Raw genomic sequence first — 15,646 nt, 5'->3', positions numbered from 1 at the left:
ATTCAAAATAAAAGCATATTCCTCTTAAGTCATACTTGTCTTGGAGTGTTAAGGGGACCGGATGATCTAAACATTCTGATGCTGGTTTAGGGTTTGGTAGATATACTTTACTTGAGAAATTTTGCATGTTACACACACAAATCCATAGAAGTCAATGACTTTGCATTTAAGGCAGTTTTGACAGAACTGGGGAGGAAAAAAAACCTTTCTCCCAAGTTGCTTCTTGTTGTGGCTGCAGATGGGTGGGTAGCTGTCTCATGAGTTGCACATGGGAACTGATGCAGCTGAGACACATGGCTCACTTCACTGCCACTTAAACCATGGGAGGTGATGCTGGGACTAGTGAGAAAGGTGGCATTAAATCAGACTGCTTCATCTCTCTAGTTACAGTGAGGTGGTCATCTCAGAAAAGGTTGCATAATTTCAAATTTGTATTGTCAGTCTGTTGGTAGGGACTGTCTTGTTGCAGCTGTTTTGAGATTTGTGATGATGGGAGTATTTCTGGGTTCCTCCTTAAAGAGCAAAAAGGATAGCAGCACAGCAGTGCAAGCCCACCCCGATAACACACCAACATGAAGAGTGTCTGAGGAGCGATGCAAGGCAGTAGTAAGGGTTGCATGCAGTAATTTAGCAAATGCATTGTGACTGTTTTCCAGGGCAAAATTTCTGGTGGATGTTCTTGTCCATAATTAGCTTTTTGCTGTGTTATATGCTAAAGAGTAGTTCTGTTCAGTAGTGGGTTAATTATTCCATGCAATTTGTATAGTAGCTTATGAAATATTTGGGGTCTTTCTGGGTTAAAAGTCTGTTATGTAAATGTAATTTTATTCACGGAGTCTCAATAATTTGGATAATTATTTCATTCCATAGTCAGTTTGCCCATTTCATACCTAATAAATTATGTTTACATTTGTTTATGCAGGGTACAATATTTTATTGACATGGTGTTCCAATGACAAATGGCTCTTAGTAATAATATCTAAAGCCATAGAATTGGGAAATTCTTGAAATGAGTAATTGCACCAAGTCAGAATCAAATGAGTTTTGCAAAGATCCAGTAATTTTTCCTAGCTTCCTCATACCAAAGTGGCTCAGTTATTCATTGTTGTTATAATTTTAATCAAAAGCATTAATTTATTATTAACTTTTGTTGCAACTTTTCCTATATTACTTAGCTCCTTGCTGTTTCATGAAGGTTCTTGTTGGCACTTGGTGACGTTCTCTTTTTTCACTCGGAGATCTTGTGCTTCTAGTACAAACCAGTCAAGGAATCCTTCTGATCCTTAAAAAAAAAATCACTTTAATGAATACTTTTCTATTGATAAATGTGCAGAAGTATATTCAATTCTTAGTCCTTCAAATCCTTTCTTGAGACATAAATGCACTTTCAGAACAAGAAGCAAAGAATACTGATAATGAAGCATCTTTATTTCCATACTGATGAAAATAGATAATGTGATTATGCCAAGTATTGCAACAGAATATTGTGTATTGAAATACCTCAAAAATAGGTTTGGGTCGCTACCTGAGGGAGTCATTAGGTGACTATGTTTTCCTTTTGTCTAATGCGGTACTTACTGCAGTACTTGGGACAAAGGGATTTTGTTTGTTATAATTCATGCTAAACTATAGCTTGATGTTGACTTTAACAGGGTAAGTGTGGAACAGACAAATCTATGTATTTGATAGAACATTTTAAGTATTATTCTTTAAGACTTCTGTTGCTTTACCAAGTATTCTGTTTCTTCTAGGGAAGGGTTCATAGGAATAATTACGCATTTTCAATGTTTTGAACATATGTGAGAAATGCCTGACATATTTGGCAGAGGAATACTCATTTAGTATGATTAACATTCCAGGTTACAACAGCAAAGCCAGCATGCCACGTGCCACCAGTTTTGGCACTTTAGCTCTACATAGATTTTGCACTGATTTGAAGATGAAATCAAAGTTCATTTTTTTAAATGTGTTTAAAATTTTACATAGTGCTTCTCAATTATCAGCTTTGAGTCCCCCCTAACTTTAGATGCTAAGTAGTCTGTCTTGTTTGGCCATGGATAAGCTGTCTGTAGCCATTATGGTCCACAGCTTGATGCTTATGCCCTATGACTGGTCTATCAAATTGTATACGTGTAGAGTTGATAAAAAATTATCTTATTAGAATCACTTACTGTTGTATATTTAGCTAGATTGCATTATTCTGACACTTTTTTTTAGGGGATGTAAGGCGCAACTTGAAGTTACTGAAGTCAAGGCAAGGGTACAAATAATTACCATTTGGAAAATAGTAATAGATGCTGATAATTTTCCTTAGGAAGCAGCACCTGCTTTGTTCCATCCTTTTCCTTTGCATGGTAAACACCCAAGAGCAGCACGTAGGCAGCGGGTGGAGGATAGGGAAAGGGTGGTGCCCACTGCCTCGCAGTGTTTGTCCAGGTCAGCCCAGACATGGTTTACATTATGGTGAGTCTCAGAGTAAACACTTCGCACCAGAATGTTACATCTACTCTGTTTGCAGTTAGCTGAGCTGCTGAGAACCTGCTTGCAATTTCTTATGCAGTTCCTTGTACAGTGAAGCTTCCTCATGTCTGGTTGCTGGTCAAGAAAGATTCTCCCATGTCTCAGAAGTGAAACCTGGGTGTCCCTTTTGGACAGTCCAGGCTGTGTCTGGGGCACAAGGGGATGCTCACCCACTTCACATGGTTGTGTTAAGGGATGTGGCCTTGCTTGCATAGAAATTAGTGGGAGGTGGTGGTTGAGACTGTGGAGGGTCTTGTACTGAAACTGAGATGAATGTGTGTGTTGTTTTTGTCTCTTGTTAAAATGAGGAGAACTGTTCTACATGTTTTCAGTGACTAGCAGGAAAATCTAGCCATATTTCCATACTATTAAAATGTTATGTATATATAATGTACTGTTACAGTTACTGTATTTAATATTTAAAGCAGAGTATTTAGGATCCTATTAATCAAAGTGAGACCCAAGATGGAAAGAAAGATTTTATTTTTCTACTGGTCAAGATATTTAGAGATGAGATGGAATGAAGTATGTTCATTTTTCAAATATAGCCCATTAAATAGAGCAGGGAGATAGTAATATGTTCAGACACATGAATCTCCAGCACTTTAAATAGTACTACTTTTACTGTTGTTGTTTTTTTAATTCCACACAAAACGAGCAATGAAAAATGTATAGTAACAAAAGAGTTTGTGAGATCAGAATGTTAGACACTGTAAACATAGTTTCACAGAAAAACAGATCCCGAAGAACAGAGATTCTGGAAGAAAAACTGATTCATCAAAAATATGGTAAAACTTGCATCTAGTCCATAGTGGCATCAAAGGGTTTTGGTTTGTTTGTTTGTTTGTTTGTGTTTTTGTTTGTTTGTGTGTGTGTGTGCTTTTGTTTTGTTTTGTTTTTCAGACTCCATTGTGCTACTGATGTGGCCTGAAGCTTGGGGAGTTTGGGGTGCAGCAGTAGATCTTTTATTAATGTGCTTCATGGGTAGGCAGAGCTCCCCAGAAATGCACAGGGAGCTTTCTTATGGCTCTGGTTGTGCTCTTGCTGCATCTGGTCTTCATTAAGTTTCCAGTTGTGGCTAACGAAGTACAGATGTGAGCTGCTTTCCAAAGGGAAGAAAAGAAAGAGGAGGAGGGGAAGAACAGGAAATTCTCAGAATATGAGCTGGGGGAAGGGTAGATCATTACTTGGTGTTCTGTATGTGGCAGTGAGGCCAACCATGGGAAGAAGAGTTGCTGCCTTTTAAGGACGTAAGGACAGATGGGCCTTTCTTGCTACACTAACAACTGTTGAGAGAAAACTGATGGTTTTGCCTTGGATTTAAGCAAGAGTGTCCTACTCCTCCTGTTCCTTGTTTCTTAACTTGCCCTGCATTGTTTTGTACATACCCGAAGAGGCAACAAAACTGGTGTGCAGCTGCCCCTCTGGGATGTTATTCTGCTGCTGGAGATGTCTCCCTGATCACTAAGAACAGAACAGGGCAGAATAATTCAGGACCTTCAAAGATCATCTAGTCCAACTGCCTGATCATTTCAGTGCTAACCAAAAGTTAAACCAAATCAATGAGGGCATCATCCCAATGCCTCTGGAGCACTGACAGCCATGGAACCTTGCTAGGTAGCCTGTTCCCATGTTTGACCACTCTCACAGTAAAATTATTTTTCCTAAAGTCCAGTCTGAACGTCCCCAGCTGCAACTCCAGCCCCTTATCCAGCTTTGTTGACCTCCTCTGGACACTTTCAAGGACCTTAACATCCTTTTTATATTGTGGAGCCCAGAACTGCATGCAATATTCCAGGTGGGGCCACACCAACACTAAATCTAGTGGGAGAATTTCCTCTGTTGATGGGCTGGTTATGCTGGGTTTGATGCATCCTAAAACAGGGTTTGCCCACTGGTCTGCCGGAGCATGCTGCTGGTTCATGTTGAGCCTTTGTTGTGTTCCATGTGGTGATGTTACTGTAATGCCTTCCTAGTTTGTAAATAAGATACAATAGATAATAATACAATAAAGACAAGCGTAAATATATGAATAAAACTTTATATGCACGTGAAGGCTGCCTTTGCAAGCAAATAGGATGTTACTGGCAGAAACACTTGAATACCTTATGAGCAACAGACTGTAGTATATAGTGTGGTGTTAAAATTATATAGATATTTTTTGTTATTGTTGTTGTTCCAGCCTATCAGTAGCCTGCTTCTGGAGCATCTTGGGTTAGTTTTGTAAATGGTTTGGAGCGAGGGAGGAGGAGGTGGAATGGCAGAGCAGTGCCATGGCTCGTCAGTGCGCTGAGGTGGGGTACCGCATGCGTATGGCAGGGGTGCCTGGGTGGCACGCTGGCAGCTCGCGTGTGGGACAGGAGCTCCCAGAGAGGAATCCCTGGAGCAACAGCAGCTCCCCCGCTGAGTGTTGAAGTTGGCAGGAGCCACTGCTGTTCATGAAAGCAAAATGCTGCCAGAAGGTGACAAGTAACAGCAGGACCAGGGAAACGACTGTCCCCTTGTACGTGGCACTTGTGAGACCACACCTCGAATACTGGGTTCTGTTGTGGGCCCCTCACTACAAGAAGGGTGTTGAGTTGCTTGAGCGTGTGGAGAGAAGAGCCATGAAGCTGGGGAAGGGACTAGAGAGCAGGGCTTAGGAGGAGCGGCTGAGGGAGAGGGGGCTGCTCGCTATGCAGGAGGCGGAGGGAGGCCTCAGCGCTCTACCCGAAGGGAGGTTGCAGCGAGGAGCGTGTCAGTCTCTTTTCTCAGGTGACACGAGGAAGTGGCCTCAAGTTGCACCAGGAGAGGTTTAGTCTGGACATGAGGAAGAATTTCCTCACAGAGGGGTGGTCAAGCACTGGGGCAGGCTGCCCAGGGAAGCGGTGGCATTGCCATCCCTGGAGGTACTGAAGAGGTGTGCGGACACGGCACTGAGGGACACGGCTTAGAGATGGGAGTCAGTATGCCAGGATGATGGTTGGACCTGCTGATCCTGAAGGTCTCTTCCGACCCAGATGATTCTACGATCTTCTAAGTCCTGTTTTGTTTCTCTGCACACCATTATTTTTAACTTTGCGCTTTAAAATATGCCATTTGCTCTATTTCCTTTCAAAAGTTTCCACTCCCTGTAGGCTAATAAGATTTCTCATCCTCTTGTCTCTGTTCAAGTCCACGAACTCTTACATTTATGGCAGTGCAAGCTGTCAAGGCTCTTAAAGATTTTGATTTCCTTTCAGAAACGTGCTGTTTGTTAGTTTGGCACAGCGCAAGCTTGTGCTTCTTCAGGCAGAGTGAAATGGCTGCTGGCAGCAGCTTCTGGCATGCTGCAGATTTTGGAAAGTATGTGTATTTTCCTTGTGTGTAGTGAAGCACAGCCGTGCACATACATGCTTGGTTTGGCGTCTTGTACTAACGACAGAACTTACTGTCTTTGTTGATGAAAGCTAGGTGACAATATTTAATCTGACCTCAATGTCCTGTGAAGATGTTTTTCCTGCCTATTGCCAGTTTGGGGTATAGGCAGTGGCTTACATAAAAAAGAAAGTAATTCAAACTTCCTAAAAAGGAGGGTGGTCGCATCTTCTGCTGATAGAAATCAGCATTTCTATGTTTCATGGAGATACATGGGCTTACGCTTGGAAGGATCTAGCACTGACGTTTCTGTAAGGCCTTTCCAGGTCAGAAATTACTTGGTTGTGTTTCCATGTTGCTTTTGGCATTTCAGTCCAGGAGGGACTTGGATATGTCAGAAGAGGGCAAGAGCATACTGTGTTTGAACCAGGTTCCATATGGACAAGCAGATGTAAGAAATTCTATAAAATATTCAGAGATGTGTTTTTGCTTTTCAGAAGCGAAACTTCTGAATTATCTGAAATTTGTCCCAGATGTATTACTTCTAATCCTGTTTTATTTTCTCTATCCTGTTTGGCCTTAATGAAGTGTATGCCACATACTTATATTTATTTCTACCTGAAAATTTTGCACTGGTTGTAGTTGCAAATAGAAGATAATCTTATTTTAAAATAAATTAGGAAAAAACATTTTTCTGCCTTCATTGACTGTGTGTGCTTGACAGCACGTTGCATCTCATCTGCTTCACTGCTTCCCGGTTAGTCAGTTTCCCCTGTTTGTGCAGGTCTTTCCCACAGCAACTGGGAAGAGAAAAACATTTTAATCATAGGAAAACATGATTGTCAGCCCCCCCACCCCCAAAGTGGAAGATTTGCTTGCAGGTGCAAGACCTGAAGTGGCATTCAACTCTTAGCATTTTTTTTTTCCTGCTTTTATCATTTAGGTGCTTATTTTGTGTTGTGGTGGTGTCTGAGAATGGTGTGCACCACACCTCCACTGAGGATCACATGCTGAAAAAAAACACAATATTTTGAATGTTTGTTTTTATTTGTCGGACATACTGCGTTTTACTCTGCAGAGCCTCACTCATAACCAGAATTTATGTAAATCTTCGCTTGTCCCCCATGGAACTGTCGGTTGTGCTGCAGCCCTCCTATGCAGCAGTGCTGTCTGGTGAGACCTGCGTGGGAGCACAAAGCTGAGATGTTGACTGCATCTGTGTTGGCAGATGATTTTGTTACGTGTAAACTTAACAAGTGTAAACTCAAAGCTGAGTTAAAGACCTTGAGCTAATAGTTTAAGCATAGCTTAAAGCTATGGACGTTCAGTTCCAGAACTACCCTCTATGTCTGAGGACTGTTTCTGTTCCTCTTAAATCTTCACATAACAACTGGAGTCTGTTTATTCCCCACTTAACACACACATATTAATGGTTTTCCCTTTCACTCTCTCCTCTTTCCTTGCCCCTTACCTGCCTAATACACAAGTCTTGATGGTGCTACCATTAACAGCACTTCCCTTCTTTCTGCTTTATCACAGTGAGGCTATCTGGGAGAACATGGCTCGCATGTGTGTGAAGACTCAGAGGCTTGACGTTGCCAAAATTTGCCTTGGAAACATGGGTCATGCAAGAGGAGCCAAAGCATTAAGGGAGGCTGAACAAGAACCAGAGGAGGAAGCCAGAGTCGCTGTGCTAGCAATTCAGCTGGGCATGCTGGTAAGCCCTGACAATCGCATGCATCCTGGAATATCCACTTCGTTTAACTAGGGAATAGATTGACAAGTTGACCGTTTCTGATAAATCTGAGAGAGGTGCAAAAATCTTCTAAGTAAAATCTATTACCAGGTTTCCAAGGAGTAATGAAGAATAGTTGTTACAATTACTTTCTTGAAGCTGAGTTTTTATCCTCGGGAAGTAGGCATCCCTTCCAGCACGGTACAGCCCAGTGCTGCACAGTTACTGTGCCACGCTCAACTGTCTTTCTCTGCAACCAGTGTGAATTCTGTAGGCTCAACAGCCCTTTGGGCCCTTTCTGTGGTCCTTGAAGAGTAGATGTAATGAGGATTACAGAACCTGATGCCTTGAAATAAGAATTCCAAGAGTCATAGCAGCAGAAGTTTATAGCAAATTAATTTGTCTGTTTTCTTGATTGCTGTACAGAATATATATATATGTATAGTGTATAGTATATAGTAATATAGCATATTTACTATATACATATATACAGTAAAACTACTGCTGAATGTAGGAAGCATCCTTTCAGGATGTTGTATGTATGAAACATCCTAAGTTCTGTCTTACATTTTTCTTGGGGCATAATTCTTCAAACAAACATTCTAGGTTTGATTAGATTAAAAAGAGATGTACTTTGAAATGTTTTATGGCGAACATTTTAACAAACATATTTTAAGGTCCAGTGTGGGAAATGCAAGGTTAATTTTGACGTGTTTGCAGATGAAAGGCTAAAGGTGTGATCTGCAATAGAGTGAGGACTGGCCTAATGCTCTTCAGCAGCGTAGGCAAGATTGAAGTTTCCTGCCCCAAGGTTGTGAGCGGGCTAGCTGTGGGGATGGAGAGCTCTGTCAAGGCAGATTTGCTGCATGTGCTCTCCCAGCATCGTTGGCTCTCCTGCATTTGCCCAGATTTCCATTGCTGCTTCTCCTGTTATGCTGGCAGTGACTTGCCTGGCTTCTAGCACAGAAAGAGCAGTCAGGCTGTTCAGCCAGCTCCCCTGCCTGGCACAGTGGCAGGCTGTCCCTTGCACCTAAATCTGGAGCCTGACCTGACAGCAAATACATGCCAAAATGGATTGTGTCTTTTCTACGTAGCTTTGTTTTACTCTAAGTTCTCTGCCCTTGATTACTGTACTTTACCAATATCACTGATGTCTAATATGGAGATGATATTACCACGTGGATGACTGATGTTATCAGGTGGATTGAAAACTGACTGGAGCACTGTCAAGTTAGATGAATAAGAGAGAATGTATTCTTCTTGGTTAGCCTTTATTTTATGTCTTTATCAGTGTTCTGTAAAAAAAAGTCATAACAGAAATTTTTAGCCTGGGAACCATAGAAAGGTCCAGCAAATGACCAGTAAGAGGGACAAACAGACAGCAGAATTGATGCCATGCCCCACAGTTCACAGGAGATCACAGATTCGATGCACACTGGCAAAATGCTACGACAGCAAAAATCTGGGTCTGTGTTTGTGGACACACCACATCCTGGGGCTTTGATTTGATAACTTTCATCTGTGGGTTTGCTGCAGCTGGAATATTGCCTTCCACCTTTAAGTACCTCATTACCAGAAAAAAATGTTGATGAACTGGAAGTACAGAGAAAATCAGTGCAAACTGTTAAGCTCTTGGAAGTGTTTTACAGACAAGGAAATTTTTAAGATAGCCAAATAGCTAAACTTCAGCTTAAAAAGGTGGTTAGCAATCTACAGCTATTTTAGAAGTATAAAAGCTGGAGAAGTAGTGGAACTATCCTGAACTGAAGTGATGGGGAAAAAAAGGAAAATTTAACTAAATGTTTGTAAAAGCTTCCTGGAAGAGAAAGCTATGAGGCTGAAAAGTGTTAATTCTCCTTCTTTTGGATATTTAGATCTATTTGGAGAGGTGAAGGAAAACTGTAGCAAGACAGATGCTATTTTGCTGCTTTTTTTTTTTTTTATTTCATATGGTAATAAAGTCATAGTGCCAGCAACTTCCATCTTTACTTTCTATGCTTTTTTGAATTTGAAACAATAAGAGACAGAAATTATTTTTCTGTCTTGGACAGATAATCTCAATTGACTAAATATAGTGTTCAGCTGGACAGCCATTGGGTGGAGCAGGAAAATGCTCCTTCCACAGGAGTACCTCTCAAAGTGTAAAAATAATAGTTCCTACTTTGCTTGCAGTTGCGTCAGCACAGGCAAAATCCTCCTGTTCTAGTTCTGTCTGAAATTAGTAGCAGTTATTTCCAGGAATGGCTATCAGTTATCCAAGAAAGAATTCCTGCCTCTGAGACCTGCTCTGAGGTCCCAGAGATCTTCTGGCACTTAATGCCTTCTTGCCAACAACCCTAGTCTCTTGGGCCTTTTGAACATTACTTCTAGGCAGTGTGGCCATTAGCTGTAGCCCCACATGAGTGTATCTCCCCTATCTGAAGTGACTTACCCTCCTGCTGACAGTGTTTAATTGTTGATGGCTTGCTCATGTCACCCCCCAGCTGATACCGTACAGTAAATGTCAGGATCTGAATGCTTTCCTTATTTTCACGTAAACATCCTGTTTCCCAGTAATGTGCTATTCCAGGCTATGTATATTTAGTTGGTTAACCCCCCTGCCTAAATTATTGTTACTTTAATTGCATTGCAATGACCTGCATTAATAAAATTCTCGTAAGTGTGGTGTCTGCTGTGATTTACTGCTTGCATGTACACCTATGAAACACCGAGCTAACGAGCTCTCTGTATGCTTTTCCTTAAGGAGGATGCGGAGCAACTGTACAAGGCTTGCAAACGCTATGACCTTCTGAACAAGTTCTATCAAGCCTCAAACCAGTGGCAGAAAGCCATTGAAACAGCCGAAGCTCATGACCGGGTTCACCTGCGTACCACTTACTACAACTATGCGAAGCACCTGGAGGCAGTGGGGGAGCACAGCCTTGCCCTCACGCAGTAAGCAGCAGCCGATGGCATCATTGCGTTCGGGGGGAGTTGGAGCCTTGCCCTTCTCTGCAGACTAGGGGCAGGATAAGGAGGATGCCTGGTAACGGCTACTAACAATTAATTAAAATCTTTTCCCATTGCTGGTGCTTTCTATCTCAGGGGTAAAAGCACTGTTGCAATAAACAGCCCAGCACCATCCCTAAGGCTAAGCGTCCTGTCAGGGGCCAGTAGTTGAACACCAATAATAATCCAGTCCCCTGCTTGTCACTGGAAGACCACTGCCTGTGATTTAATTGTTTACTTCCTTTGAGAGTCTCAGGCACAACCACAGGATTTGGTTTGACTTGGGTACGTCTGGTGCCCAGTCCTCTGCTGTGACTGATGAATTCCTACAGAACTTGGTGGTTGTGATTTTTAACGTGTTTTGTTTGAAATCTTGTTTTTATATGATTTTTACCATGTGAAATCTCACAATATAAGATCACTTACGTTCAGAGGCAAAGTAGAGCTGTGATGTGATGAGAAAGACCCATAAGATGATCCAAATGGGCAGGAGGGTGAAAGACTCTAGCTGGATGGCATAAATGCAGTTGTGGAAAACAGGCAGAAACTGCAGTGGCTGGCATGACTAAGCAAGATGAGCCCATGGCTTTTGCTACCTTTTCAGCCACTTGCACAGGGTTGTACTTAATGTTTGGAGAGGTTTCTGGGACATCTCTTTGGAGCATCGCTGGAACTTTGAAGTATTTACAATGCTATGATCACATCGCCTCGCTGATTCCAGGTGCATTGTACCTTTTAGTTTTGATGGGTCTGGCTGATTGCTACAAATCTTTGAGTAACTGAATAATACCAATGGAGCACTGTTATCAGGGTTGCTGCTTTGTAGCTGTGGCTAATCCAACATTAAGTGGATTTTTCACACAGGAAGTGAAATAATTCTCTTAAGCTAGTCATTTCACATCTCCTCTGTTCTTTTTCTCTACAGCTACGAGAAGTCGGATACACACAGGTTTGAGGTACCCCGAATGCTCTCTGAAAACTTACAAGCCCTGGAGAACTACGTCAACAAGATGAAAGACAAGTCAGTGCTATGCTCATTCCTTGTCCTGAGTGGGACTTTCAGGTCAGAAATAAAATTTGTGTAGGGAACAGGGAAGGAGAAGAGAATCCTCTCAGCTGCAAGTTCAATACCTGCCTTATCTACCCACTCTGATCCTCCTCCAGCTTTTCAGGAGCACGCCACATTTCACTCAGAAACAGCCATACTATATAGGTATCTAGGCTGAACTCCCTTTTAGCACAGATCTTTGAACATCACAATTGCATTTTGGTAAAACCTGTCTGCATTCTAAAAAATAAAAAATGTATCTAGCCTCGAGTTCAAGATCGCAGGGGTGAGAAATGCATTCTCTGGCACTTCTGGTTACTGCAGTTAATATTGTTGCTTTTCTAGGAGCCTGTGGAAATGGTGGGCACAGTATCTGGAGAGCCAATCAGCTATGAAATCTGCACTGAAGTACTATGCACTGGCTCAGGACTATTTTTCCCTAGTCCGTGTCCACTGCTTTCAGGGCGACATTCAGAAGGTAAGGCAGACCCTTCCTGTCTGTTTCCAGAGAATTCTCATTCCTGGGATGAGTATGGGCATAGCATAAAGCTATATCATTTCCTTTTCAGGCTGCTGAAATAGCGAACGAAACAGGGAACTGGGCAGCTTCATACCACTTGGCCCGCCAGTACGAGAGTCAGGGTGAAATCAAGCAGGCTGTACATTTCTACACCAGGGCCCAGGCATTTAACAACGCCATTCGCTTGTGTAAGGTATGGGAAGATGTATGTCTGTGTCCAAAACCAAGGTAGGATTCTACCCTGAGGTAGCATACAGAGTGAAAGTGTTACAAGACACTCGTACCATTCTGTCCTGTGATGCATTGCTTGTTCAGTCCTGGTCCCCAGCTATGAAGATGCTCTTGTTTTCTGCCTTCATCATCTGCAGAAGATTCTTCAATAAATGAGTTGGTTATAGGGGTTGGTTGATTATACAGCTCAATATCATACATATATACATGCATCATACATCTCAACAGAAAACTGCATGAAACAAATTGTCATTATTGCAGCTCAAAGTCATTTGAGTAGCTACAGGTTTTACATAGGAGGTGGCTGGTGGGCTACTATGCAACAGTATAAAGCTGGAAGTCTGAAAGAAGACAGAATTATGAACTCAGTTTGCTTGAATACCAAAACTCGAATCTTCGCTTTTGAACAGGAGAACAATTTAGATGACCAGCTGATGAACCTGGCTCTTCTGAGCTCTCCAGAAGACATGATAGAGGCAGCCTGCTATTATGAGGAAAAGGGGGAGCAAATGGACAGAGCTGTCATGTTGTACCATAAGGTAAATGACTTTGGTATTTTTACTAAAAACTTTAAACCGATGCAATTTCCACAGCAGAGGAGCATTAAATCAACAGTACATTTGACTATATGTGCAATTAGTCATTTCTTCATGGTGGATAATGCTTTGTAAAGCCCCTCTAGAGTATCCTGTAAGCTAATTCTGCAGTGCTTATTCTTTAAAAGTCTTTAAAAGGCACATCCTGAATTGCAGGCAGGACATTTCTCCAAAGCTCTGGAGCTAGCCTTTGCCACACAGCAATTTGGGGCCCTACAGCTAATTGCTGAAGACCTGGATGAGAAATCAGACCCAGCTCTGCTAGCCCGCTGTTCTGATTTTTTTATCGAACACGCTCAGTATGAGAAGGCAATGGAATTGCTGCTAACAGCCAAAAAGGTAAGCTCCGTGGATGGACAGAGGAGGACAACAGGTATGTACATGCATACTTTTAAGATTTATCTTTTCATAGCTGGTTATTAATAAAGACACATTTGTGAGGCAAGTACAAGTCTAGGGGGCCTGATGAGATGCATCCCAGGGTCCTGAAGGAATAGTTTGATGTAGTCACCAAGCCACTCTCCATCATATTTGAAAAGTCCTGGCCATCAGGTGAAGTCCCTGGTGACTGAAAAAAGGGAAACATCACTCCTCCCATTTTTAAAAAGCGTTGAAAGGAGAACCCAGTGAACTACAGACTGATGAGCCTCACCTCTGTGCCTGGGAAGATCATGGAAAAGATCATACTGTAAACAGTACCAAGGCACAAATATGTTCTTTGTGAACAAAATAAGAAAGTATATACTTAATCACAGAATCACAGAATCACAGAATTTTCTAGGTTGGAAGAGACCTCAAGGTCATCGAGTCCAACCTCCAACCTAACGCTAACAGCCCTTCACTAAACCATATCCCTAAGCTCTACATCTAAACGTCTTTTGAAGACTTCCAGGGATGGTGACTCCACCACTTCCCTGGGCAGCCTGTTCCAGTGCCTCACAACCCTTTCTGTGAAGAAGTTCTTCCTAACATCTAACCTAAAACTCCCCTGGCTCAACTTAAGCCCATTCCCCCTCGTCCTGTCACCAGGCACGTGGGAGAACAGGCCAACCCTCACCTCGCTACAGCCTCCCTTGAGGTACCCATAGAGAGCGATAAGGTCGCCCCTGAGCCTCCTCTTCTCCAGGCTGAACAAGCCCAGCTCCCTCAGCCGCTCCTCGTAGGACTTGTTCTCCAGGCCCCTCACCAGACATATGTGTTAAATATGAGTTGATGGTAGGGCACAATGCCTCAAACGTTCTACTTAGAGAAGCCACATCTGCTAACATTTGTGCCTTCATATAGCTTATTTTTAAGGGTTACACCACAAACAGTGTGAAGTATCACGGTAGTACTTGCAACAGCTCATTGCTTTCTTACTTCCTTTAGTACCAAGACGCTCTGCAACTTTGCCTGAAGCAGAACCTGACCATCACAGAGGAGATGGCTGAGAGAATGACAGTGTCTAAGGACTCCAAGGACCTCTCTGAGGAGTCCCGGAGAGAGCTACTAGAACAAATTGCTGATTGCTGCATGAGACAAGGCAACTACCACTTGGCAACCAAGAAATACACACAAGCAGGAAACAAGTTAAAGGTCAGTTTGGACAGGCAGAAAAAAGCTGGGGAGGCTGAGCCTCTTACCTTTATCAGATTTTGCAACAAGAGTGGTTTGAGAAGTAAATCCTGAGACGGTTTTCATAGAGTAGGCTATCCAGATGAGACTTCCTAGCCATTTTAGTAGAGCCTGTGTTTGTATTCATATTTTTCCCTCTCTGACCTCCCACCCTTCTTGCATTGCTAGGCTATGAGGGCACTGATGAAATCTGGAGACACAGAGAAAATCATCTTTTTTGCGGGAGTCTCCAAACAGAGAGAGATTTACATCATGGCAGCCAACTACCTACAATCACTGGATTGGCGCAAGGACCCAGAGATTATGAAGAACATCATTAGCTTCTATACTAAAGGAAGAGCCCTTGACCTGTTGGCAGGATTCTATGATGCATGTGCTCAGGTATGTCCGCCTTCTGTGATTCTTCACAGTTTGTTAGCTCTAGAGCAAGATACTCACCTGATCTGTCTTCCTGCAGGTAGAAATCGATGAGTATCAGAATTATGAGAAGGCACAAGGAGCACTTACAGAAGCATGTAAGTGCCTTTCAAAATCAAAAACTAGAAGTCTTCCGGACCAGGAAAGCAAACTCGCACATTTGCAAAGCAAGATGGCCCTGATCAAACGATTCCTCCATGCTCGGAGGTAAGTTGTGGTATTCAGAGCATGCACACAAATGACAAAAATATACAAGAAGACATTCACGGTTCAGTGAATAATTTGGAGAAGACTTGCTTCTGTATATTTTTATAGCATAGAAACAGATGGAATTTTAAAAGGGCTGTTGGCATTCAAGACCAAAGAGTAATCTGAAATATGAGTAACTATGCTCTTTTACTAGAGTTTATTCTGAGGATCCCAAAGAAGCAGTCAGACAATGTGAACTTCTTCTAACTGAGCAAGATCTTGACAGTGCCATCCGTCAGGGTGATGTCTTGGGATTTCTGGTTGGACATTACTTACGGGTGGAGGAATTCCATGTGGTAAGTTAATTCTCAGAGCCTGAACTTTATATAGACCAGTGCAGCTTGGTATAAGCGCTGAACTCCTATGGGAAGACATTCTATAGTACAGATTCC

The 15,646-nt window shown here is 42.3% G+C and overlaps 1 protein-coding gene across 5 annotated transcripts in view; it reads left to right on the top strand.

Annotated features, from left to right (window-relative positions):
- IFT140 (intraflagellar transport 140) overlaps nucleotides 1-15,646 on the top strand; it is a 76,076-nt gene that overhangs the window by 58,271 nt on the left and 2,159 nt on the right. For all 5 annotated transcript variants that reach the window (XM_084536854.1, XM_084536855.1, XM_084536857.1 and 2 more), the window contains 11 exons: nucleotides 7,396-7,573; nucleotides 10,335-10,525; nucleotides 11,505-11,600; nucleotides 11,973-12,105; nucleotides 12,197-12,340; nucleotides 12,789-12,917; nucleotides 13,131-13,313; nucleotides 14,343-14,549; nucleotides 14,757-14,969; nucleotides 15,046-15,212; nucleotides 15,409-15,550. In XM_084536854.1, the coding sequence (XP_084392980.1) occupies nucleotides 7,396-7,573; nucleotides 10,335-10,525; nucleotides 11,505-11,600; nucleotides 11,973-12,105; nucleotides 12,197-12,340; nucleotides 12,789-12,917; nucleotides 13,131-13,313; nucleotides 14,343-14,549; nucleotides 14,757-14,969; nucleotides 15,046-15,212; nucleotides 15,409-15,550 (1,783 nt within the window). The remainder of the gene's footprint in view (nucleotides 1-7,395; nucleotides 7,574-10,334; nucleotides 10,526-11,504; nucleotides 11,601-11,972; nucleotides 12,106-12,196; nucleotides 12,341-12,788; nucleotides 12,918-13,130; nucleotides 13,314-14,342; nucleotides 14,550-14,756; nucleotides 14,970-15,045; nucleotides 15,213-15,408; nucleotides 15,551-15,646) is intronic.

Source organism: Aythya ferina, assembly GCF_964211825.1.
Source record: "Aythya ferina genome assembly, chromosome: 15".
Lineage (NCBI taxonomy): Eukaryota > Metazoa > Chordata > Aves > Anseriformes > Anatidae > Aythya > Aythya ferina.
This window is presented reverse-complemented; position numbering and strand designations above follow the sequence as displayed.